This window comes from Carassius auratus, unplaced genomic scaffold, assembly GCF_003368295.1.
Source record: "Carassius auratus strain Wakin unplaced genomic scaffold, ASM336829v1 scaf_tig00214604, whole genome shotgun sequence".
NCBI classification, from domain to species: domain Eukaryota; kingdom Metazoa; phylum Chordata; class Actinopteri; order Cypriniformes; family Cyprinidae; genus Carassius; species Carassius auratus.
The window spans coordinates 268,800-295,425 of NW_020527735.1; the positions used below are offsets into that span (position 1 = coordinate 268,800).

Sequence of the window (26,626 nt, forward strand, 5' to 3'; positions counted from 1 at the left end):
AGAAAGTCATACTGGTTTGGAACAGCATGAGGGTGAGTAAATGATGACAGAATTTAGATTTTGAGGTGAACTATTGCTTTCTACTACTCTAAATATACAAAGATGCAACTTTTAGAGGTAGATAACGTACACCAAATGTCTTTTTAATGGTACTGTCCCAGTGACAAGCAAACATTTTTGCAGTTTTTCTAGCAGTGTATAGTTGATACAGTATATAACTCTTGTGAAAACGTCTTTGTTACAACTATAGCCTTGATCTCCCGTCATAATTAAATGTTTGCTGGAATCCTCTTGTTGTTGTTGTTGTTTAAGTCTGCACCTATGTGAAAAATCATTAATATGAAGTATTTTATATAATATGATTTTACTAGAGATGGATCCACGCTGAAATCATCAAACCAGCACTGTCAGTTCATTTTCATGGCAGTTTAAAGCATTCACACCTGAATGATCTAGATCTGAACAAGAGAAACAGAACTTGAACGTCTTGATTCTGTATTCAAGTGCTTTCACGTAATTACACTGCCTCCCATCTAATTCAAGCAATCTAATAGTGAGTATGGTCTGTGAAACCAACAAAATTAAGACTCAAGTCTAATTGATTCGACAGGAGGCATGTCTTGTGGACTTCAAGGACATCATATGGAAACAAAAGAGTCCTTTCCTGTTCTCTCTGCGCTGTGGTTGAGGCAGCGGACGCTAATCAAGAGCTCATGATGCTCGTCTCTCTCATTGTGACAGATTTCCGCCTGCAGCTGCCATTTCAGCAGGGGATGCCACTGCCAGGACTGTTTGATAGACAGCTCACTTAACTTCAGATATTTTAAGGCCAGCTTAAATCTGTCATTCTTGATAAGTCTCAGGCCCTGCCTTGATTTCCTCTCGGCCACATCTGCCTCATGACAGCTGATCAAACCCAGCTGCTGAGAGATTTTGACGTCTGTCATAAAGTAGTGTTACAAATATTTGCCTTTCCCTTGTACATAACAAATATTGTTAAATGATACAATTAAATTGAGTTTAGCAATACCTAGGGTCTAATATAAATTCACTTACCAGCCATAAATATTTATAGCTTTTCCCTAATCTGAAGGAAAGCAGTGTGATTTAATTCCTCTGTAAATTCTTCTACACACTTCACCGTGTCCTGAATGCGGTGAACACCTGGCCACATATTCATCAAAATCGACTGGGATTTTGCCAGGTGTCTCTGAGGGTGTGATTGGTCTCAACTGCTTGATATATGATAATCCTCTGAATCTCATGTGGCTTTGCCGTCTCATTAGGTAGCAAATGGAGAGAGCCCTGCTTTTTAGGGGAGAGATGGTTAGTAGGGTCATTGAAGCTGGGTTGAAACCTGCTGTAGCAGTCTGTTGCAGCATCTGAAACATGTCATTTCTCCTTTCTGTACATCTCTTTCTGTCCTATCTCTCGAACACAGGGTGAAGAAACAAGGAGCCTCAAAGTCACCCTCCACAGAACATCATCAGGATCCCTTGGATTCAGTATCATTGGAGGGAGATTGTCTGGGGTATGTAAGCTTACTGTGCAAAGATCTACTATGTAAGAAGCATTTAGATCAAAAATATGAGTTTTTTTTCTTAATCATGCATTTTAATCATGCTTGGTGAACATGCTTTTGAGACATGTTCACCATTTACATGCAATGACATGGAAGTAATCAGCTTGGACACTCTATAGTTAGTGCTATAATTAACTAACTTTAAATTATAATGGCAAAAGAAAGTTCTGAAATGTACATTATGTAATTGAATTCAGGTTGACTGAGACATTTTTTGCCATTGAAATGACTGGGGGAAAGTATCCCAATCAACCTGAATTCACCCTGTTTGTATATACTGTATATAAATGACAGACATTAAAACATAATGCTATGGGAGACATTTAAAAAGTGGGTTAGTTTGTCTTTTAGCCACAGAAGGCTTTTGTGCAGTCTTTCCTAACTCAACCAAGCCTTCCACTGTAAGAAAGAAAAACAAAATCTGCAACTGAGCCACATGTAAAAAGATAATTGCAGATTGCACAGTTTGAGCTCCACACAGTTCTCTCGAGTACATTGTGTGAAATGCGAGCGTGGGAGTCATTAAATTCTCACATAGATTGTGTCCAAGTGGAGAGAAGAGAGCAAGCTGTGGGTTTGGCTTTCACTCGCATCACATTCTCTTCTCTAATCTAGTGGAGAATCACCACAGGCTGTTTACCACCTGTTCAGTCTTAATGGACAGCAATAGTTAACCTTTTTGCCATGCAAGTTTATGCATGCTGTACACAAATATATGCATAGAGAGCGTGCCCTTGAGTCAGACTCATGCTCCATTCAGAATTTGTTAAAAGACTGCCTTTTATATTTCAATTTAATTTCTAGAATGGAGTCAAACTATGAATGGCCTTACGAGATAACAGAAAAGTATCTGTTCTTTTTTTGTTGAATTAATTGAAGTCTTCTTTTGTGTGACTCTTTTAAATTTCATTCAATTACAATTCAGCAAATTCTACTTTTTGACATTGCTAATTTTATTTTTTGATTTAATGTAAAAAAAAAATGCATTTTAATATATAATGAATAATTTATTTATTATCATATTTAATTTATTATTACAAAGGTTTATGTTCAAAGCCATCCATATTGGCTAATATATTTTGTATTTTATATATTGTATTTATGCAGTCATTATTAAAAATGGCAAAGCTGCTTTATTTCAAACTTTTATGCATTTAGCATTATTCATCTAGTATGTTCTTCGATAACAAACATAGTTATGGATCTTTTGTTATTAGTTATTTATTGTTTATGGTACTTTAAACATTCAGATATGAATTTGATTATTTTAATAAATCAATAATTTTTTTTAGTAAAACGTTTAAATGTTTGTTTTTAAATACTTATTAGTAATTCTATAGTCACCTTGTGAATCTGCTGTGGCCCCCTAATTGAGAAACGCATCATAAATGAAGAATATCTAACAATTTATTGATTTCTTTATGCAAGCTGAATTCAAACTAATTTCAGCTTAAGTTTATTTTAATGAACTAGTCTAATGTTTCAACATTCGCTTCTATCTAAGGAACCAGAGCAGAATTGGGATATCAGTGATGGCATCTATGTATCCAAGATAGTGGAAAACGGAGCAGCTGACAAGGCCGGACTGCATGTTCATGACAGGATCATTGAGGTTTGTTTTTATAAATTAAACGGCAGCTAGCACAAGTCCTTCACAAAGTTTGGAAAGTTTTTTCTTAGAAAGGATGAATGCCAAAATGCTGGATACACTCAAACCTCATACTATGGAAGAAAAAGGTCACCAAGACAATCACTAGACAGATGAAAGCCAAAGGAGATAGACATCATACCGCTAGTCTGAGCTGCTCAACTGGTGCCAATGTTTTCACAGTCTGTCTGTTAGATTTGTCAGATCCAGTCAGACTAACAATGTTGGCGCCATTGTAAGTTGATTTCACACTGGGCGGACTTCTTTAAAATGGGTGTTAGTCTGTAGACTTTTTCAGATATTCATATTTAACAGGAACAAAGTGTGTCATATATAAAAGAGAATGTTTTCTGTTATGGCACACAACACAACATCAAGATATAGTAGCTTGTACAAATCTACAAAATGTGACATCTGTGCCCATCCAGAATGCTGTTATAACATCAGCTATGTCACCGAATGTCTAAGAATAAATAAAAAAACATGTTTTCATTGAGTGGCCTCTTATACAAGCAGAGCAGAGTATGATGATTTCTCTCTTGACTCACTTTGTCTCATGTGGGCTCTTTGCTGTTTGTCTTGACATGATGAACATAACAATGGCAGCAGTGCCTTTTGAAATGTGTGCATCACACTCGATCTGTTCCCCAAAGAGTGCATGATACAACCGTTGGTTTGTCAGCCATGTAGCTTTTGCGGTGGTCTCAGGGCTCTCTTTTATAAACAGAGAAGGTACAACGTGTTCAGAGATGACGTTTTAAACGCGTATGCAGTTATTTTTTTGTGATGCACATGTTTTGTGATGATTTAATTATTATAAAAAGTAATTCATATGATTTCTGTGGTATACTGCAGGTTTTCTGAAGTCACGAGATTGGATTTCTAGTGAAAATGTACTTGAATTTTACTTTGAAAATTCTTTTTTGTGCTTTTTTCCCTTCTTCTTTTATGCAGAATTTCTGACCAGAATTTCTGACCAAATGTCACGTAAAATCAAACATTTAAGTATGCAAGGCATAAAATAGCATTAACATAATCCCAAAATGTGTGCTATAATGCCAATCTAATATAGCTATTTTAGCGGTAAAATCTGCTTGCCCTGTCACGTTGCACTGACATTTCGATGTGTTTGTGGACAGATTACCTAAAGGCTTTCCTGCATCTGCTAAAAGACATACCCAGGTGAATCACACACATTAAGCATGTTTGTGACATCTTGTAAATCTGGAAAAACAAACTATTGGAATGTTTTTCTGCTGAGTTAATATGCACGGGCAGGACAGCTGCGAGCACATTATTTTCCTCCTTCAGGTTTTGGGGTTACGAAAGCATTCCTCCACTGATACTTTCGAAAACAATTGCTGCCAGCCAATTCAGAGGTTAAGACCACTAGCCTGGGAGGTCAGTGTCAGCAGGATAGCGATGATATTTTAGCCTACAAAGTTTTATAAAATGAAGAAAATAACTCCTATGTTCTCAGAAAACTCAAATAATGATCCATCAGCGAAAAGCCTGTGGGACCAAAAGGCCACTGAGACAAGGATGTGTCCTTATCTAATTGTCTAATGTTCGTTTATGACCTGGGTGCTTTATGTAAAGGTCCACCTGAAGTTCACTCTATTCACTTGAGACAGACTTCTTTGATCTCGGTGTGCTGTTTATGCGAGTTAAACCCAGACACCGCCTTTCTCGACTTCAAATCTCCAACTGCTGCTTAGAATAATCACAACACGTGGTGAATTAGATTAAAGATACAGAGAAAAACATCAGAAAGGATCATGGAAAGATTAGAGAAATGAGGAAACAGGGCCCAGACAGGGGTCACTGATCCCAAAGCAAGCTCGGTGAATTAAGGTAATGCAAATTCTGTTGAGCCTTAGGACGGAAAACTGTGCTTTTGTACAGTTTGTAAGTTACATAATCGAGTAGCTGTTATTATTTCACACGAGTGGTCTTGCCACATTGTACATTTTTCAGAATGTGCCTTTTGTTCTTTTGACATTTGGGGTTGGTAAGATGTTTTAATGTTTTTGAAATAAGTCTCTTAAGCTTATCAAATCTGCATTTATTTAATCAAGTATAGAGTAACGTTGTCAAATATTATTACAATTTAAAGTAACTGTTTTCTATTTTAATATCTTTTATAATGTAGTTTATTTCTGTGATACAAAGCTGAATTTAAGTGAACTTAAGTGTCACGTGATCCTCCAGAAATCATTCTAATATGCTGATTTGCTGCTTAAGAAACATTTATGATTATTGTCAATGTTAAAAAAAAATTGCTTAATATTTTTTTTTTTGGGGGGGGGATTTTTAGAAGAATTGAATGTTCTAAAGAACAGCATTTAAAGTTTGTCAGTTCACATATTCATCATGTTAAATGCATGATATTAAATATCATGGGTTTTTATCTGATGGTTATGATTTTATGTTGTAATTGAAGAATACTGTATTTTCATATGGCAATTCTTGTGGCTACATCTACGGTAATGTTTTATGGCAGAAAATCTCAAAGCCATATATATATACCATATACCATATTTAAGCCATTTCTAGTCAGGTCATGATGACTCAGTGACATGTTCTTATCATATTCACATGTAAAGCATTTACAGTAATTATAGTTAAGTGCGTATAAACCTAATGAGATTAAATTGAAGAATGTGTTTCAGCAAAGGCACATTACATGACGGTTTTCTTGAACTCCAATCAGCTGCAGCAAAGGATTCATTAGACCCTGAAAAAAAGGAACAAACAGCATTTCATTCAGTTCAAACATGTTTCGAGGTTATATGATTAGAAACATCACAGGGGTGTTAAATGAGGATGCCCTGATGGGCCGCATGAGGACATGTGGTAGCTTTGAACTATTCTAACCTCTATTCTGTCAAATGTTGATGGCAGCAGAATTTACACTGGAAACAACCTCAAGAAGTCTTGAGAATTTGGGGTCTGGATTGCATGATTTGACTTTATCTTATGACATACTATCGTATGATTTTAGCATGCTGAAGTCTGCATAGTACGCATCTCACAGTTATCTTTGAGATGTAAGCATTGGCAGAAGGCATTTTTACTAAGTGCAGATATCCCCACACCTAAAAATTGTCATGTGGTGCATTGTTGGTCATAAATGATTAATATATGTGTGTGTGTGTGTGTGTGTGTGTGTGTGTGTGTGTGTGTGTGTGTGTGTGTGTGTGTGTGTGTGTGTGTGTGTGTGTGTGTGTGTGTGTGTGTGTGTGTGTGTGTGTGTGTGTGTGTGTGTGTTTATTGCTATTTACCTACATCATGAAACAATAAGATGGAATGAAGATCAGAATTGACATAAGATGATTAATTCGATATGGTAATCTCAAAACATCCATAAACAAAACCTGGGAGAAGAGTTTCCCATCAGTCAGCATTCACATGATCTTTCAATGTAGATCTATAAACATTCCTTTGGTAATTCATCATCAAATGATTCATGTTGTGTTTATGCTGTCTTGTGTAAGAGATTAGCGGATGTAAATATCATGTGTCATTGACCTAAGAGTGTATCCTGGATATTAGGGGGTTTTAAGTCGTTCTTGGCCATTGTGTGCTTACCTGGGATCCACGATTACAAAATCGTGCAATATGCTATAATTTCTATGTAGGTTAATTTCTTTGCTCTTGAATGTCTAAAGCAATGGAAATTGCTTCCTTCTTTCACAGACTCAACAAAATGACTTTTGAACTAAAATTAAATATTTGCACATACACACAAATATACTGGTTATGAATTCATAGATATGAAGATAAAAGTCTATGTTGGAACGGATTAAACAAAATCAATAATAACTAGATTGAACTGAAATTAATTAAATTGAAATTAACTATTTATATTTCCTCCAGAAAATTAGCATGGTAACCATTATTTCATTGTTTGTGACCTATATGTTGCCCTAAATTATTGTTCTGTATGTGAATAACATTCACGCAGCTTTAACCATATAGTCACATAACTTTATACCTAGATATTAAAAAACTTGGTGGTATGATGGTAAATTTAGACATGTGTTTAAAGTGCCAGAACTGTTGGCTTGGCAAGCTCACTTTGAAAAGTTTGGAACAGAGAAGCTCTTGTGCTCCACAGATTTGATGTGTGTGCCTCTCAGGGAAGGAACAAATGTGAGAAACTCTCTCAGTGGCCTGCAGTGCAATGTTTTACTCTTAAAAATCTCCTAGAAACCTTAAAAAAAAGACTCAGTGGTGTATTGCAACATAGTAATAATACTTTGTTAACAGTACTTAATTTATCTGTACTTTACTTTGACTTCACTACATTTCATAATTAAAATTTATTAGAATAAAATACTAAGAATATTCATTACAAAAAAATCAGAAGTCAGAAGAATGCACAGGTCAGAAGAAAGCAGGTTTGACGATGTTGTTGTAATGTGAACGCAATAATAATATGGTTGTTGTTGTTGTTGTTATAAAGTGCACGCAAGTTGATTTATTAGTTTATTAAAACTCAAAATTTCAGGCATTCTAAATTATGGAAGGCAAAAATGCTTATGAATGCTGTTTATAAACTCACATGGTTTGTTCGTGAATGAATAAGTCATTTGAAGAATCTGTTGAAGCTCAATGACTCACTCATTAACAGTCACTTGCTGCCACCTACTGGCTGTTGTAATTTCACATTTCAACAATTTCTTCATGATTTCTGTTTTCATGTTGCATTACGTAACTTTTTTTAGTTTAAAATGTATATAATAAGCAAGTACACCATGAATCCTTTTTCCAAAACCGTGTTTTTGGCTTGTCCTGAATCACTACGGTACACCTGTATTAAGTGTTTATATTCTGACTATTTAGACTGGTTCGGTATCTGCGGAGTAGCCCAGTATCTGTGTGATTCGCCATAGACAAACAGAAAGAAATAGCTCCAGCTACAATGTTCTTCCGCAAGACCCACGCAGTTCTGTTTATTAACCGCTAGAGTACCAAAGGTTACAGACTACAGCTTTAAATTATTTCAAATAATAGTATTCAACATTTTATGTTAAAAAAAAAACATTATGTATGCATCTGTAACTGCAGGTTAAATGCATCCATGTCCCCTCTGAGGTACATTAAACTGTAGGCTAAATGCCATTTCAGATGCAGATTTCAGAAATGTTTTCTGAAATTCCAGAAATGGAATAAAAGATTTTAAGTACCAGATGAAGTGCTTCTTATTCTTACTCAAAAATTCAAAATGGAAGAAAGAGTTCTAATTTTATTCAATTCAATGTAAAAGCAATAGGCTAAGTCAAGTCAAGTCACCTTTATTTATATAGCGCTTTAAACAAAATACATTGCGTCAAAGCAACTGAACAACATTCATTAGCAAAACAGTGTCTCAATAATGCAAAATGATAGTTAAAGGCAGTTCATCATTGAATTCAGTGATGTCATCTCTGTTCAGTTAAATAGTGTCTGTGCATTTCTTTGCAATCAAGTCAATGATATCGCTGTAGATGAAGTGACCCCAACTAAGCAAGCCAGAGGCGACAGCGGCAAGGAACTGAAACTCCATCGGTGACAGAATGGAGAAAAAAAAACCTTGGGAGAAACCAGGCTCAGTTGGGGGTCAGTTCTCCTCTGACCAGACGAAACCAGTAGTTCAATTCCAGGCTGCAGCAAAGTCAGATTGTGCAGAAGAATCATCGTTTCCTGTGGTCTTGTCCTGGTGGTCCTCCGAGACAAGGTCTTTACAGGGGATCTGTATCTGGGGCTCTAGTTGTCCCGCTGTCTTTCAGGGCAGTAGAGGACCTTTCTAGGTGCTGATCCACCATCTGGTCTGGATACGTACTGGATCCGGGGTGACTGCAGTGACCCTCTGATCTGGATACAGACTGGATCTGGTGGCTACGGTGACCTCGAAATAAGAGAGAAACAGACTAATATTAGCGTAGATGCCATTCTTCTAATGATGTAGCAAGTACATCGGGTGTTATGGGAAGTGTTCCTGGTTCTGGTTTACCTAATTAATGCAGCCTAAAAATCCTTTAACGGATTTGGATATCCGTTAAAGTTTGTCTTGCATCCTTTAACATTAGTGAAAATTGCAAATAAATTGGTTGCAAAACTGTATCCACTCATGTGGATAAATAATAATAATTAAAAGACTGAATAAAGTCACAATACTGTATGTTATAGCCTGTGAGACAGCAATATTTTATACTAATGATTTTGTAAATGGAGATCAACAAACAAATATTGTATATAATATAGTGTTGTTTTTTGGTGGCCTGTTTTAATTTGAGTTTTAGTCTAGTCTTTGTGTGAAGCTGTCATTTTAGTTTTTATTAGTTTTAGTCACGTTCATACTCTTTTTAGTCTAGTCAAGTTTCAGTCAACAATATTACATTATATTTAATTAGTCATCGTCACATGACCAGCATTTACGTTGCGTCTCATCTCGTTTTCGTCACGTGATAAAGGTTTGTTGACGACGATATTTAGTCATAATTTCCATTGGCAAAAGCAACACTAATATAATGTGTGCATTACTGCCATTTGCCTAGGCATAACTTCTCACTTTTTGCCGACAATGCAAAGGCAGAGTACAGTAACTTCAAAATAGGACTACACATTTTTCTCAGGTTTACACTCTAGCGAGTTAAGGTCTTTTGTAGATTCATCCATTTACTACAGGTTAAAGTGTCCGGAACTTCCTCTGCATTCACCTCCAGTGAAATTGGACTCTGGTCTTAAGTTCAGCCTTGCTTTTCTTGGCATCCTCTGTTTTCTTGTGGAAAGAAGGCTGAACGGCCATTGTTTCTTTTAAGCCATTTTAAAACTTGAAAGTGTGATTACTCTCAAAGGAAGTACCTTCTGTTGAATTCTGTGAATGTGTGTTATTTTAGGAGCACTGAACTGAAAGGCATGTCTTTGCTAAGCAAACCGCTACAGCGCTCCTCTGCAGGTTATTTCAAGTGATAAAGCCATGTTTTCATGGCTTAATAAAGACATGCAGCACCTCGTTTCCTTCTCACATCTTGTAAGGTTGTCTTATTTAAACAGCAAGAAAACAGACCAGACATGTTTAACTACAGCATTATGTGAATTCACTGGTGTTAACAAATGATGACTGGAGCATAACGTACATGTCATGTTTACATAGTACATTAAAGATTATTAGAATTTATTATGTACACTCTATCGTGTTATTCTGATATAATCTTTATGACTTTTTGTTTGCAATCGATAGTGAAGAAACACAAACTGAATCATTTTCAGAAATGTCCAGTGAATTCTGCTAAAAGGTAAATGTTTTATCACATTGAAAAAGATTTACCACCTACACTGTACCCTACCATAACCTAACTGATAGTGTTAACAAAAGCAGTGAGTTAAAAGCACATTTGCTGAAGCAACCATGCCATTTATATTGCTTCTACAAGTCTTTTTTTGCACCTTATGTTTCACAGGATCACTCATATCTGAGTGCTCTACATCTCAACTGCTGCTTTTTATTTGCTGAAGATCATATTCCCTTTAACAGAAGTACAATTAGCATTTGAAATGTACCCTTGATAAAAGACAAATGCAAATAACAGTTTGTTTTCATGTCTGTGGGGTTTGTTTTAAAGTAAGGGGTGAGCTGTCCGTATTTGAACAGTTTTTTTTTTTCTTTATTTAATAGAATCCATGTTTCATTTCCAGAAACATTAATGCTTAATTCTGCAAAGCATGTCGTGTACTATGTTTAAAAGCAGCTGAAGCCCTGGTCCTGGAAGCATAATGGGTTTATTTGTGGTTGCTTTTGTACAAGTTGTCCTTAAAGTGAACAACAAAGTGTGCTTTCATGTCATGATGTTGAAAACAGGTTTAGAGATTTGTCTTCTAAGTGAGCGCAGTGCGACTGTGTTATTATGATAATTGTGTTAGATGCGTGTAGAGAGTATCGCATGATGAGGGAGAAAGTCATTGTGGAGACCATGGCTCCTTTGTAAGCAAGAGCAGTCACTGAATCATGATTTATTAGAATCAAAGCAATAGAGAATCTGTTCATATTTACAAGTCCAAGTGTGGGGAAGTCGTGGCCTAGTGGTTAGAGAGTTTGACTCCTAAGGTTGTGGGTTCGAGTCTTGGGCTGGCAGTACCATGACTGAGGTGTCTCCTTGAGCAAGGCACCGAACCCCCAACTGCTCCAAACAACAGTAGCACCAAACTAATTTCTCTATTTTAAAAACAAAGCCTTACAAGTTGACAAAATATAAAATAAAAAAGAATGATTGACATTAAGGCCAAAGTGGGCAAATATATATATATATAAAAATCATTATTTTATGTTTGTAATTAAAACATAAAAACAAAGATACATATCACAAATATAAAAAATAAACAAGCAGTGCTTTATTTTTTCAGGTACAACTGGTGTATTTAGCAGTAGCATTCATGAAATTGGATTCCACAAACACTATATAGACTTGAATTGATTCTTATTAAAGCAACTGTATTAAAGTTCTTCAGTCAAGAGTGATTTTTCTCTTTCTGTTTGTTTGTGTTCTGTTTTTCTCTCAACCATTTACTTTCACTTTAGACACTATCCACTGTGTTTACATGTAAACCTTGCATGTTTTTTGACAAAAGCAGTTCAATCAGATATGCTACATATATTTTGTCTATATTTTAGTTTTTAGCATGAACACACTTTAGGTGTATGCTCTAAGAAATGTGCATGTCAAAACAGCACTTTTAACCGGCAAGGCTTTTAAGCACATGCAAATAATGTACTTTTGTGATTGCAAATCAGTGCAATATCCCGTGAAGCCAAATTGGTATCACACACCCCTGCACCTGTTTAATTGATTTGTTTCTATGTATTTAAGTACTGCTTTTTCTTCTGTTCATTGTCAGTTCTTGTTGCATTTAACCCAGTTGTCTGTTCAGTCCCTGTTTCCAGTTTTGAGTTTGTGTAAACAAAATTAAATTGCTGTGATCCTTAGATCTTCATCTCAACTTTATTTGCAACTGTTTGTGACAAAAATAACTGACATCAAAATGGATCTAGCAAATAAAATAAATAATATCTAGTAAATAAAATCCTCCTCCTCTTGCAGGGGAACCAGTACCTAGAGAGGCACACACAGGTGTGTGCTTGTGTGCTTTTCCAGATAAACGTTAATGCCAAAACAAGACTGCGCTTGCCCGGAAACTAACCTCTAGGAACTTTTATGGATTATGTGAAGAGCCAGAGCCAGAGGCAACACCAGATCTCCCCAGAGCCTCCATGGATGAATAATCTCTCTGGATTACTGGTGGATTGGATGTCGTGGAGCCGTACCCCCTAAATAATGGCTGATGATGAAGCACTAATTGATTGGGAGAGGGAGTGTTTTCTGCCTGTTTAATTTCCCTGCACCGAGTCTCACCCAGCATTACACTTTTACACTCTGCCCTGCCCTGAATGTCCTTTGTCTCCACTGGTTCTACCCTGTCTGTTTCACCGAAGATGCTTCTGCCCAGCCTCTCTCTTCACCCTCGTTTTCCAAAACCACCCAGTCTTTTAGCGAGAGATACAGCTCTGTCTCTGATGGTTCCTTGCAGTTGATTGATTCGTCCTCTATGTTCTCACCTCTGCAATGTGGAATAGCCTCAGATCTCTGTCAGTCCTCTGACTCCACTGGGCTCCCTCGTCCCCCCAGCTCCACCTTGGTCAGTCGTCGACCTGTCTTAACCTTGGTCTTTCACTTTTATGGCTACGCCTTATTCCTCCATCCCTTTGTCTCCATCGGGCTCCTCCTTCCCTCCGGTTCCACTTTGGTGTCCTCATTCCCCCCAGCTCTGCCCCAACTGGCCATCCAGGCCTTCACCATCACCGCATGTCTTCGGCTCCTCGGCTCCACCTGAGTCTCTACTTCCTTTGGCTCCATCTGAGTCTGCCATTTTCCTGGTTTTGGCTTTTAGGGCTCCACCATGGCTCCTCCCTCTTTTAACTCTGTCGTTGACCTACGTCCTGGACTTTCTGCTGGCGGCTTTACCTTGGCTTGTCTTGCCCCTCTCTTTTCCCTGACTTCTCCTGCCTTCAGCTCCTCCCTGGCTTCTGTTTCTGTCAGATCTGCCCTGGTTCTAGCACTAGTCATTTCTGCATTTTCCTGGCCTGGAAATTGAAACATTTATTTAGCTAGTGTTTTAATCAAAAACATGTTAAAAAGTATTTATATTTCAAATATTGTTCTTTTGAACTTTCTATTTATCAAAACATATGTATTGCGGTTTCTAAAAAAACAAACAAAGTTTGAGCACCATATCATCATAATTTAATCATTTCTGATGATGTTGAAAACTCAGCTTAACTATCACAGGAATATTAGGCTATTTAAAAAAAAAAAAAAAAAAAGTGAAAATATTTCACAATTTTACCATTTGAACAGTAGTTTATAAAAGTGACGTGACATACAGCCAGGTATGGTGACCCTTACTCAGAATTCATGCTCTGGATTTAACCCATCCGAAGTGCACACACACAGCAGTGAACACACACCCTGGGCAGGGGGCAGCCATTTATGCTGCTGTAAGGGAAACAGGTCCATTTAGCTCAAAAGGAATCATTTTAAAGGGAATTTGAACAGAATCACTGTTTCATGGCTGATCACTGAGAGGCCCTGCATTTCATTGAACGAGCCATTTAACATCAAATCTGCGCTGGATATTATCCAAACTATAGTGAAACACTATCAATTAGCACAGTAACAAGATCGGCAGTTTAAGACATTGACTTGTAAGCACAAAACACAAGATACTTCTCTTTTCAATATGAATAAGGCTTTATTAGATAAATCTAAGACATATAAACCAATCTAACACATAAACGCACGCACTCACACATTCACACAAGTTGCAGGAAGAGAGAAGATTTGGGAAGAATATGCGAGAATGAAAATGTGGAATCCCAAGTTTACAGCAATACGTGAAATTGCATAGACATGAACAACCATCAATCAGTTAATTAACCCTCGCATTGAGTTCCTCAATGAGGTTAAAATTATATTAGATACACCAGTACAGATCGGAGTCTGGAGCTTATTGCGTTGCCTGTGTAAAGGAGATTCCCTTTGTTGTCATTGAAAGGGGGTTTCCCGATGTCGCTGATTGGCTGGAAGTTCAGTAGTCGCTGAAGTGATGTCTTGGGAAGTCCGTGGTTGGGCGTCGTCTGATGATGCAGAGTTGTGGGCTGGTTGAAGTTGAACGGGCACTCGAGGTCAGACTCAGAGACACAGCATTACAAAACTTAACTCAGAACACGAAACTCTCAACGGAAAAGAAAAGAAACTAAAGTAAAAGAACAGAAGTGAAGTTTGACGAGACTAGGTGGTGTTTCTTCTCATCGTGGCGAAGTAGCAGCAGGCGTGCTGTCCGAAGCATGCTGGAACCGCGCTCAGAGAACGCTAACAGTGATGACTAAAAGCATGACTAAAAGCAAAAGCTAAGAAGTAGGCTAGAAGCAGGCTGAAAGAATTTAAACTGGCCTTTTGGCAACACCTCAAATGTTGTCTTGACCAATCAGATACTGTCTTGGCTCGGGGGTATCATAAATCATATGTTATCTTATCAAGCACGTGGTCCGAAATGTCCCACTTCTTGCAGGGTATAATTTTGGACATGATTCCTATAACAAGAATATAATACATTTGACAAATAACTGATGGTCAGAAACATTTCAAGCAAGCAGATTGAAACACATACTAAACATGAATATGTATCCTTAAGCTATCCATTAGTTATTAAAAGACATTCACAATAAGTGATTATAAACATGGTAGTCAATCCAAGGATCTTGTTTCCTCTCATGGGTTTACATGTGATGGCCGGCTGTGCATCTCTTTGACCATCAATCTCGATTACTTGCCCCAAATTTGACAATCTCTTCTCCGAATTGAAATTGTCAATAATTGTTCTAGTGGTGTTAATGTTGAAAGCTGTTCTGTGATTGAGTTGGTTGTCTTGCTTCTGACTTGTGGCACTAGGAAATGGATTTACAACATCCTGTTGCCTTTCTGAGGAATTCGGCTCATGTTTCAACCATGGTCCTAATCTACTCTTTAATTTGTCTGGTTCTGGTCTGATACGCTACACTGCGGCACCCGGGGAGCAGTTGGGGGTTCAGTGCCTTGTTCAAGGGCACCTCAGTCATGGTATTGCTGGCACAACCTTAGGAGTCCAACTCTCTAACCACTAGACCACGACTTCCCCAATAATTATGTATGATTAGTAGTGTACAGAATTGAGCAGGATTTGTAATTCTTTCATATAACAGTCCAGATGGATTAGAATAGAACAACAGAATAGAGCAGAAAAGTGAGTCATGGTTTTCCTGATATGTTCAAAAGAGACAGAGCAGCTTTCAGCACAGTCACAAAAGGTGACTCAGTCCTGACACTGTGTTCTTCCTCAAACTGACTCATCTCTCCTCAGTTTACAGGCAGAAATAGAAGATATGACCACAATGAACCACAGCACAGCTGTCCAAAGATGTTATCAATCTCTACAAAGCAAAGAACAGATAAGGCTCTTTGTTTCTGCAATGAAATTGTTCAATTAATCACCAGTGCTACAAATTTCTTGACAAATGTATAATATTGATTCCACACTGGAGGTTCCTGCACTTAAATTATTATTAGAAGTGTTGGATTTCTGCACCACTTGCATTAGCATGTGTAATTGTAAAAATAATGACTCATGCCATTGGCCGAGAAAGTACAAGTAAAAAGCCACTCTTCACCTTTAAGTTGGCTCTATGCACTGCAGACACTGCAGCTCAGTGATGCACAACCTCAAGCAGAGATTTTCATTAGCCTGATGGAGCACTGAGCCATATGAGAGGACTATATAGACCCTGAGGAACAGCTTAATGATATCTGGATATCAGCATACATACAGTAAGTGTAATGGTACTTTCAATCCTTTACCGCTACTTTTACCATGCACTTCCTTCAGTGTTTGCATACATATTAAGTATATGCCCAATACATACTGTATGCACTATGCAGTCACTGATCCGGAAAGAGGAAATGTTGCATTTTCTTTCCACAGTGAACACCACGGGCCTCATTTATGAAATTACTTTTATAATGGTGGCTACGATCAAATCTCATGTCTGGTCTCAGCTCAAATAAATAGGACCACACAAAATATATAACAGATTAACAAAATGAAAAAATAAAACTGTGCAACAAGTATAGGCTACGTTTGTTTTTGGGTCTCTCTTAATGCATTTTATTTATTTTCTTCAGATCTTTATTTAATTTAATCCATCTGATCGCTGAACAACATTTGTTCTAGCATTGCCTGACATTTCAGCCATTCATTATCAAACTAAAATGCAGTCAACCAAACATAAAAGTTGCATTGTTTATTTTAAAAGCCCGCCGTAAAATCAGCGTGTAGCACCCAAACAAACATTTTTGCACATGCAAAGGATTGTACATGGATATTAGAACATGAGTTAAGTATATAGCGTTGTTTAGGAATAATAGTTTTGCAACCAAATGTTACAAATATGTAAACGTTTGAATTCTTGTGGAATGAGAAAGGCTTGTGAGCCCAATGCCATTTCAGTATTGCTGTATGCTGTGTATAATGAATGCCACTATTGCCTAATTTGTGTTTTATTTTATAGTTTAATATATAATTTTATTACTATTTAATTTTCATTCTTGTATTGTCCTGAATACCAATAATTTTTTATATATTTGTTGTATACTGAATGGGGAACAAAAAAAGGCTATAATGTTCATATTTAACAGTAAATTTATATATACACTCACCGGCCACTTTATTAGTTACACCTGTTCAATTGCTTGGTAAAACAAATTGCTAATCATCCAATCATATGGCAGCAACTCAATGCATTTGGGCATCTAGATGTGGTGAAGACAACTTGCTGAAGTTCAAACTGAGCATCAGAACAAATTAAGTGACTCTGAACGTGAAATGGTCTGAGTATTTCAAAAACTACTGTGATTTTCATGCACAACCATCTCTAGAGTTTACAGAGAATGGTCCGAAAAAGAGAAAATATCCAGTGAGCGGCAGTTGTGTGGACGAAAATCCCTTGTTTATGTCAGAAGTAGGCAGACTAGTTAGAGATGATAGAAAAGCAACAATAACTCACATAACCACTCGTTACAGCCAAGGTATGCAGAAAACAATCCCTAAAAGCACAACACATTGAACCCTGAAGCAGATGGGCTACAGCAGCAGAAGACCACACCGGGAGTCGCTCCTGTCAGCTAAGAACAGGAAACAGAGGCTACAATTCACACAAGATCACCAAAACTGGAAAATAGAAGATAGGAAAAACGTTGTCTGGTCTGATCAGTCTTGATTTCTGCTGCAACATTCAGATGGTAGGGTCAGAATTTGGCATAAAGAACATGAAAGCATGGATCCATCCTGCCTTGTCTCAGTGGTTCAGGCTGCTGGTGGTGGTGTAATGGTGTGTGGGATATATTCTTTGCACACTTTGGGCCGGTTGAGCATTGTTTAAACACCACAGCCTACCTGAGTATTGTTGCTGACTATGTCCATTGCTTTATGACTACAGTGTACCCATCTTCTGATGGCTACTTCCAGCACGATAATGCACCGTGTCACAAAGCTCAAATCATCTCAGACTGGTGTCTTGAACATGACAATGAGTTCACTTTACTCAAATGGCCTCCACAGACACCAGATCTCAATCCAAATAGAGCAGCTTTGTGATGTGGTGGAACGGGAGATTCACATCAATGATGTGCAGCCGATAAATCTGCAGCAACTGTGTGATGCTATCATGTCAACTGGACCAAAATTTCTGAGGAATGTTTCCAATGCCTTGTTGAATATATGCCATGAAGAATTAAGACAGTTCTGAAGGCAAAAGGGGCTCCAACCCCGTACTAGCTAATAAAGTGGCCAGTGAGTGTATATAAACTACAGAAATGAATGTAGCCTAATTGATTGCATTTGCAAGGTTAATGGGTGTTTTTGGAGTAAATATCTGCCACCACATTTATCAATCATTCATATGATGAGATTCTTGAATCACACGTGAAAACTGTTCTAAGTTGATTTGTGCGCATGATCTGCACTCGTTTCTACATTAGATTGATGAAGGAGGCCCCATGCGTCTGCTTGTCTGCTTGTCATGTGTGTTTGCATGGCTGACAGCCACCAAAATTACACCGCATCTGCCACACTCGTTTCTTCCCTTTCGCCAAACTTAACTTGATGTTTTCATAGGTAAATATGTATTTTCACCCTTTTTATTTGTAGTACAATGGAGAGATAGGACAGGAAATGATAAGGAGGGAACAGAATCTGTAAAGAACACATGTCCGATTCAAACTATTACAAGTATCAATTACAATTGTTTTTATACTAAAATTAAGTTTTGTATGTAAAAAAAAGGTAATTGAAAAATCGATTTCTCATGAACCATTAAGTTCTGTTCATTTCTGCAGTAATGTGGTCCAAATCAATGAACACATGAGGTTCCTCAGTAACCTTTACCCTGTCTGTGACATGACGGATTACATCAAAAGCTGGAGCCCACAGGCTGAGCATTCCTGTACTTTTGGAGGAATAACAAATAGCAACACCCTTTTGTTGTTGGTTGTTGTTGTACCGCTGCTGAGCACTCTGACACACCAGGAACTGCTCGTTTTATAGCAAGAATTTTCCTATCGACATGCTCGTGCCAGCAACTGGAGAAGTGAGCTTTTTAATTGACCCCCAACAAAGCATATTCATGACTTGTTTCCACACATTACGAAACGGCCTCTGTTGCGCTGCACCTGAGGAACGTGGTGGATTGCTGATTATGGGTTTGAATTGTTTTTATGGTTATAAAAACAGCGTAGTTGAGGACATAGACAACACTTTTCTTTAATGAGAGAGGGAGCGATGGCTGCAGTAAATGCGAGGAGGGAACAAGCTCTCACATGCGTTGCTTACAGTCACAAACAGACTCGCGCTGAAGTTGTTGTGTCTGTAAGCTGCAGGCTCTATAGACACTCTCTCTTTTTATGATCACATTTTGAAGTCGGTGTACTATTTGGTGATGTTTTTCCACTATGGGCTGCAGTCTCTGTACTATACAGCTCTCAAACTACTAAAGGCAAATGTCAGGTAGTTGTTGTGTTTTGGTTGACTTGTCGGTGTCATTTCGGTTTGTTTATTCCTCATTAACGTACGCTGGGAGTAAAGGGTTCATAGTCTGATTAAATTCAAATTGATTAAGAAATGTCATTCATTTTTACTGAATGAATCATAATTTGATTAAGAGCATTGAATAAACACATTTCGAATGCCTTTGAGGTTACGCAGTTTGTCTCTGGAGGTTGTTTGCATGCTAAAACGCTTGCGAAAGGTTATTTTGCCGAAGGAAGGAATGTGTTTTGGAGACTGTGTACATTTGACAGGGTCATGAGAAGGTCACACTCTACTGAAGAAGAGCGAGACATGTTTGGCATCTCATCAAAATACTTAATGAATGTGTGTTTGTTTGTTTGTTTGTTTATGTGGTTTGATTTATTATAGATCCTCGTGTAATTAGCTCCCACTGTAATTTAACCTCCAGCTGAACTCCTGCATGGTTGAAAGTATGAAATGAACTTTTTAAAAGAGGCTAAAAAGGAAAACTGATGCTAAATGCAAATATTAAAATGCTACAAGTTATATAATTGTGCATTTCGAACAGTGAAATAAATAGGCTTATTAAATTCCATCCAGTCAAACTCTATTATATTTCATTTCATCACTTAGAAACTAGCTAAATTTGGGAAATATTAATATGTATACATTACATTTCAGTGTTTTTTGTTTTTTTGTATGGTAAGCAATTTTGGTACTGTGTTTCCTGTGTAAAAAAAAAAAAGTTTCTTTGTAATTATTTGTGCAATTTGCTGGCAGGTTCTATGTAAAAATATATATTGCATCAGTGGGCACACCGACAAAGCTCCCATGTGTGTTATTGCCACTGTGAGATTCCAGAAGAGGTCCCTGAGGACATTAGTTTTGATATTCGAGTCTTTCAATGCTTTGATAAATGAAGTTCTCTCCCATTAGCTTACTGGCACATAGCCATTTTCTTGTGTAATTCAAAAGCTTTTATACACCCTGTTGGATTTCAATCAATAAATGAAATCTCACTAACTGTGTGATTATGTTAAAACCGAACTTCCGGTCATAAATATCTCTGTGGATTAGTCATTCACATTCAGGACTTTAGGTCAAAAAGTTCATATGACAACATTTGCCTTGAGTCTTTCATCCTTGGTCACCAAATCGTTAAAGCATAAAACAAAATAAAAAATAATGTGTAAGAACGACAGAGAATTTTTGTGCTGAAAATTTTACTTCCGGGTTGGTACAAGTTTCGGCTGGTTTTTTTTCCGATCGTGGATCTAATGACATAGACGATGGTGGTCTCTATATTAGCATTTCTCTCGGAAAAGCGCGCCCGCGCACACGTTGACCAGAGGAGAGCCAGACCACGCACATCAACGCGCTTCATCTGCAAATCGTCAGAAGCGCTGCGTAGGATTTGTTCGAAAATGCCTCCAAATAAGTGTACTTTTGGATGTGAAGGAAAGTTTACCATATTCACCTTCCCCAAGAACCCAGTGTTACACCAACAGTGGATGCAGTTTGTTTTTCTGGGGCAGCAACGGAGTGTATCAAGTGCATTTGTGTGTTCTCGTCATTTCAGTGATGAATGTTTTCTGAACAAGGCCCAGGTCGATGCTGGATTTGCACATCGTTTGTTATTAAAAATGGAGTTCTCCCAGTGATAAAAACACCCATTCATGTAAGTACAACTGCATCAGATTTCTTTCTTTTCTTGGAAATCAGCACATAAGAATATATGTTAATAGAAACAACACGAAACATCAGTATTATAGCTCCGCTCACAGCACTCTTCCCGGAGCACGTTTTTTTGCGGAGAGAATCGGAAAGCTGTATTTTTATTTTATAAATATGATCAAACTAAAGACTTTTTGGAGATATGAAGGATGCAGTACTACTATATAGGTAGTCAAGATTTACACGAGATTAGGTGAAACTGTGTATGTTATGTACCCTTCAACTTGTATCTTGCCGGTTCTGTTCTTATGTGTCTATATGTTCTTTCTCATTCTAGTCAGCTAGAAATATTTATAAACCTATTAACTGAATTAACAGAGTAAAATGGATGGCATTAAACTTGCTTTGTTGTTCTGTACCATACACCTGTTTTGTTTGACTTATACTAGAGGATTTTTATTATATAAAAAAACAATATATATCAGCTATCCAACCTGCTGTACATTCTCTGGAATGCTGAATCCCATCCTCAGAAAGTTTTTAGATTTTGACCTCACATCTGGTTTTAGGGTTAATGTACAGCGAGCCACACATAGCACTCAAGTTCGGTATAAATCCTAGAGTTGGGATGACAATTCATACAAGTACAATTAAAGTTCCATTTTAAGTGCATTCTTGTAAATCTCTGCTCAGTCCGCATTTCATAGAAGTACATAAGGGTTCTGTTCTTTACATTATGTGCATGCAGATATGCAGGCTGTTGAAGACTACTGTATATTGTGAAGTTAACCTTCCAAAAGCAGAGCTCATGTAGAATGCAAACTGGTAGAGCATAATACAAGCGATGTTAAGGTCATGGGTTCGAATCCCAGAGAAAATGCATACAGATATGCATTGGATTGAACATATAAATCTAATCAAAAATCCTTATTAAGGATAGTATATTTTTTAGATAATTTTGTACAATCCTAAAATGCCTGTAAAGGGTTTAAACAATATCAGAATCAGAAAGAGCTTTATAGTCATGTATGCTTGCGCATACAAGGAATTTGTTTCAGTGACATAAGCTTCCTGTACACAGAGACAACAACACACAGACAAAAAAAGGAAATATAAAGACAAATATTGCAAAATAAATCTAAAAAAAAAAATTGTATGAACAGTTGTGCTATAGATGATAATGGAATATAATAGAGTGAGATGCAGGGATGTACTAGGATTATATTTATAAATAAATATAAGGATATTGCACATTTTTATTGCATAAGTGGGGAACATTTAACTGTTCATGAGGTAGATTGCCTGGAGGAAGAAACTGTTTTTGTGCCTGTCTGTCCTGGTATTTGCGGCTCTGAGGTGCCGGCCAGATGGCAAAAACTTGGATGTGATGGATCCAGAGTGATTTTCTGAGCCCTTTAAATCACTCTGGATGTATACAGTTCTTGAAGGGCGGGCAGAGGAGAACCAATAATCCTTTCAGCAGTCCGAACAGTTCTCTGTAGTCTTCTGATGTCTGATTTGGTTGCTGAACCAAACCAGACAGTTATTGAAGTGCCCAGGACAGACTCAATGACGGCTGAGTAGCAATGTTTCAGCAGCTCCTGTGGAAGCTTAAACTTCCTCAGCTGGCGAAGGAAGTACAACCCTTGTTGGGACTTTTTAACAATTGAGTCAATGTGATTGTCCCAATTCAGGTCCTGAAAGATGTTGGTTCCCAGGAATCTGAATGACTCCACTGCAGTCACAGTGCTGTTCATGATGGTGAGTGGGGGGAGTGCAAGGGGGATTTCTCCTGAAGTCCACTAACATCTCCACTGTTACAAGCGTGTTCAGCTCCAGGTTCTTAAGACTGCACCAGACATCCAGCTGCTCAACCCCTTGTCTGTAAGCAGAGTCATCACTGTCCTGAATGAGGCCGATGACTGTAGTGTCGTCTGCAAACTTTAGGAGCTTGACAGAGGGGTCTTTAGAGGTGCAGTCGTTGGTGCACAGGGAGAAGAGCAGCGGAGAGAGAACACATCCCTGAGGGGCACCAGTGTTGGTGGAGTGACTGTTGGACATGAATTTCCCCAGTCTCACTAGCTGTAGCCTATCTGTCAGAAAGCTGGTGATCCTGACAGATAGAGCTGCTGGGTCAGTTTGGTCTGGAGGGCTGTTGGGATGATGGTGTTGAAAGCCGAACTAAAGTCCACAAACAGGATCGTCACATAAGTCCCTGTGTTCTTCTTTTGTTCTTCCTGAAGACCTGGCGCACATCATTCTCATTGATTTAAAGAGCAGGAGGTGGGGAGAGGGGGATTGCAGGAGGTGTTAACAGCTCTGTAGAGAGATTTGGCCTCTTTGGCCTGACGAAGATGTCTGAGTTTTGTTGTAAACCGTGGCTTATCATTGTTGAATGTTAAATAAGTCCTAGTAGGGATGCAAATATCCTCACAAAAATTAATATAGGATGTTACAGGCTCTGAGTTCACCCAGATCTGTGGTAGGAGCTTCAAAAACTCTCCAATCAGTGAGGTTGAAACAGGCTTTAAAGCCCACTCTGTTTCATGCTCCATCTCTTTACAGTCTTTACTACAGGTTCAGCAGATTTAAGTTATTTTAAGATGAACCAGTCAGTGATCAGCCAGCCCCAAAGCTTTTTGTGGAACAGAGTGATATGCATTCTTTATTGTTGTGTAACAGTGATCCAGTATATTACAGTCTCTGGTGGGACATGTAACATGCTGTCTGTATTTTGGCAGTTCACGGGAAAGATTTGCTTTGTTAAAGTCCCCAAGAACGATCAAAACAGAGTACGGGTGTTGTTGTTCTGTCTCTGTTATCTGATCAGTGAATTTCTGTAAAAAAGCTGAGCTCACGTGTGCTTGCGGAGGAACGTAAAGAATGTAAAAGATTGGATGACAAATAATTTTCTCTGGAATAGCCTTCCTGATAATGTTCGGGGTTCAGACACACTCTCTCTGTTTAAATCTAGATTAAAAACGCATCTCTTTTGCCAAGCATTCGAATAATGTATCTTTTAAATTGTGAGTGTAGTTGCATCTGATCAAATGTGCATTCTTAATCATTAGCTTGGGTTAAACTAATTTTACTTTGTTGTATCAGCAGCTATGCTAATGATCTCTATTTGTCTCTATTTGTTTCTATGTTTTGCCACTGGATTTACATGTCGAGGTAACTAGGATTTACACAAGCTCCATTCTGGATCCAGAACACCTGAGAAGAGATGATGCTGACCTTCAGATGATGCTAACCCTGAATCATCAAACAGAACTAACAAATATTGCTACAAGTGTGAATGCATCATATGATAATTATTAATTAATAATATTAATAATGTTCATCGTCTGGCTGACTACGTCTTGTATTAATTTTTCTAAAAATCCTGTCAAACGTGCACAAACTGACAGTCACCACCATAAGCCACTACTAAATATTGTAGAAACATAATTTTCTGTAAAGTTGCTTTGTAAAGATTTGTATTGTAAAAAGCTCTATACAAATAAACTTAAATTGAAAAATTTAACTGAATATAATTGAATGTACCGTATTTTCCAGACTATAAGTCACACTTTTTTCATAGCTGGTCCTGCGACTTATAGTCAGGTGCAACTTATTTATCAAAATTAATTTGATGTGAACCAAGAGAAATGAACCAAGAGAAATGAACCAAGAGAAAACATTACCATCTACAGCCGCCAGAGGGCGCAATATGCTGCTCATTGCTCCTGTAGCATACACTGGGAACACAGAGCGCCCTCTCGCGGCTGTAGACGGTAATGTTTTCTCTTGGTTCTTGGTTCTAAATAAATGTGACTTATAGTCCAGTGCGACTTACATATGTTATTTTCCTCATCATGACGTATTTTTGGACTGATGCGACTTATACTCAGGTGCGACTTACTACCGAAAAATACGGTAAACACTCACAAGAATGAACGAGTGAAACTCCAGCAGTGAATAGAATGGCTTGCAGTTAAAGAAGAGCGCTTCTAGGTCAGGACAGCACATCTTATTTAACAAGGTTACATCTGTACACTACCAAGTGCTAATTGATGTACTAAGTGCTAATTGATGTAAAAGCATGTCCCGCCACCACGCGATTTCCCCATTGATTCTGTGTCACGATCTGCTCTAAACAGCTGGAAGCTGGGCCGATGGAGTGCGCTGTCTGGAATGGCATAATTCCGTGAAACACAGAGCAGCAGAGTGTGAGAAATCTTTATATGTCCGGGAGAGCAGAAGTTGTTTGTCTGCTTTGTTGGGTAGAGAGCGGAGATTTGCCAGATAGACAGGCAACGGCGTTCGAAATCCACGCTTTCTGAGCTTGACATGCGCCACGGCTCTCTTCCCCTGTCTGCTCGTCCTGAAGCACTTGATCAGCACGGCTGCACTGCCGACTACAATGTTCAGTAAAACGTCCGAATAATTTAAATCCGCTAGATTTTGGGGTGTGTTCTGCCGAATGTTCAGCTGGAAAAACAGGAAAAACTAACAAAAACACTACAATCACTGGAGAGCCAAGCACTGAAACAGCCGTGTGCGGCGCCATCATGAGCATATTATTTTCATGCTTGTTCAATGAATCATAAACAATTATTGCACATGCACCTGTGGAACAGTTCAAGTTCATGTGAATTTTTCAAACTTATTTTTTTCTGTAGGTAAATGGAAGAACCCTCTCTGTCGCCACCCATGATCAAGCAATAGAGGCTTTCCAAACTGCCAAAGACCCTCTTGAGGTTTGGGTACTCCGCAGGACGGCACAAAAGACTTGCAGGACTCTTAAACCAACCCGAGGAATGGACAACAGTACTCAGACCAACATTACGCTGAAAACCTTGCAACAAATAGAGACTTTGGCCAACATGCCATCACCTTCTACTCCATGTATGGCTTTGCTGGACAGTTTCCGTTCACCCTCACAGTAAGTGCTAATCAGCATGTCACCAACTGTATCATAACAAATCATTTTCAGTTTTAATTTTAAAATGAGAGTTTCTGTGAATGAGGCTTCAGTTAATGCAAATGTTTCATTGTATTGAAGGTATCAATTGGCAAGACATGATTCACCTTATTCCTCAGACTTCCATGATGATGTACAGAAAGACATTGAGAGTGGAGGCCTGGAATATGAGGTATTGCGTTTCCATAGACTGTATTCAATCACTAAAGCAATGCATGTTCAAATCATGTTTAATCTAAGCGTCTTCTGAGGTCATTTTAATTTTGATTTCATTTACCTGCTAATATTTTCCCAAGACCACTTTAATTGCACTTGGATTTACCATGCAAACGAATCAACTTCTATTGTGCAGCAAGCACTAAAAATTTTCAGACTTGCTTTGGCTTATGTTAACAATGACTAAAATGAATCATTAAACTTAATCTTTGTCATCAAAATCAATTACCTGTGTTTTTATAGGAGGTGGATCTGCAGAGGAAAACCACTCAGGATAAGCTTGGCCTGAAGTTATGTTACAAGACGGATGATGAGAAGTCTGCCATTTATATTAGCGAGGTAGGGTTCTAAAGCGGGAATTTCTCAGGACAGTAATGTTTAGGCATTTTTTCCAACAATTACA

General features: G+C 38.0%; 1 protein-coding gene across 1 annotated transcript in view; it reads left to right on the forward strand.

The window, feature by feature from the left end:
• Nucleotides 1-26,626, forward strand: part of LOC113092477 (E3 ubiquitin-protein ligase PDZRN3-B-like) — a 31,311-nt gene that overhangs the window by 2,065 nt on the left and 2,620 nt on the right. Inside the window, exons 2-6 of the mRNA XM_026258082.1 lie at nucleotides 1,442-1,531; nucleotides 3,087-3,194; nucleotides 25,706-25,968; nucleotides 26,089-26,179; nucleotides 26,467-26,562. Of these exons, the coding sequence (XP_026113867.1) occupies nucleotides 1,442-1,531; nucleotides 3,087-3,194; nucleotides 25,706-25,968; nucleotides 26,089-26,179; nucleotides 26,467-26,562 (648 nt within the window). The remainder of the gene's footprint in view (nucleotides 1-1,441; nucleotides 1,532-3,086; nucleotides 3,195-25,705; nucleotides 25,969-26,088; nucleotides 26,180-26,466; nucleotides 26,563-26,626) is intronic.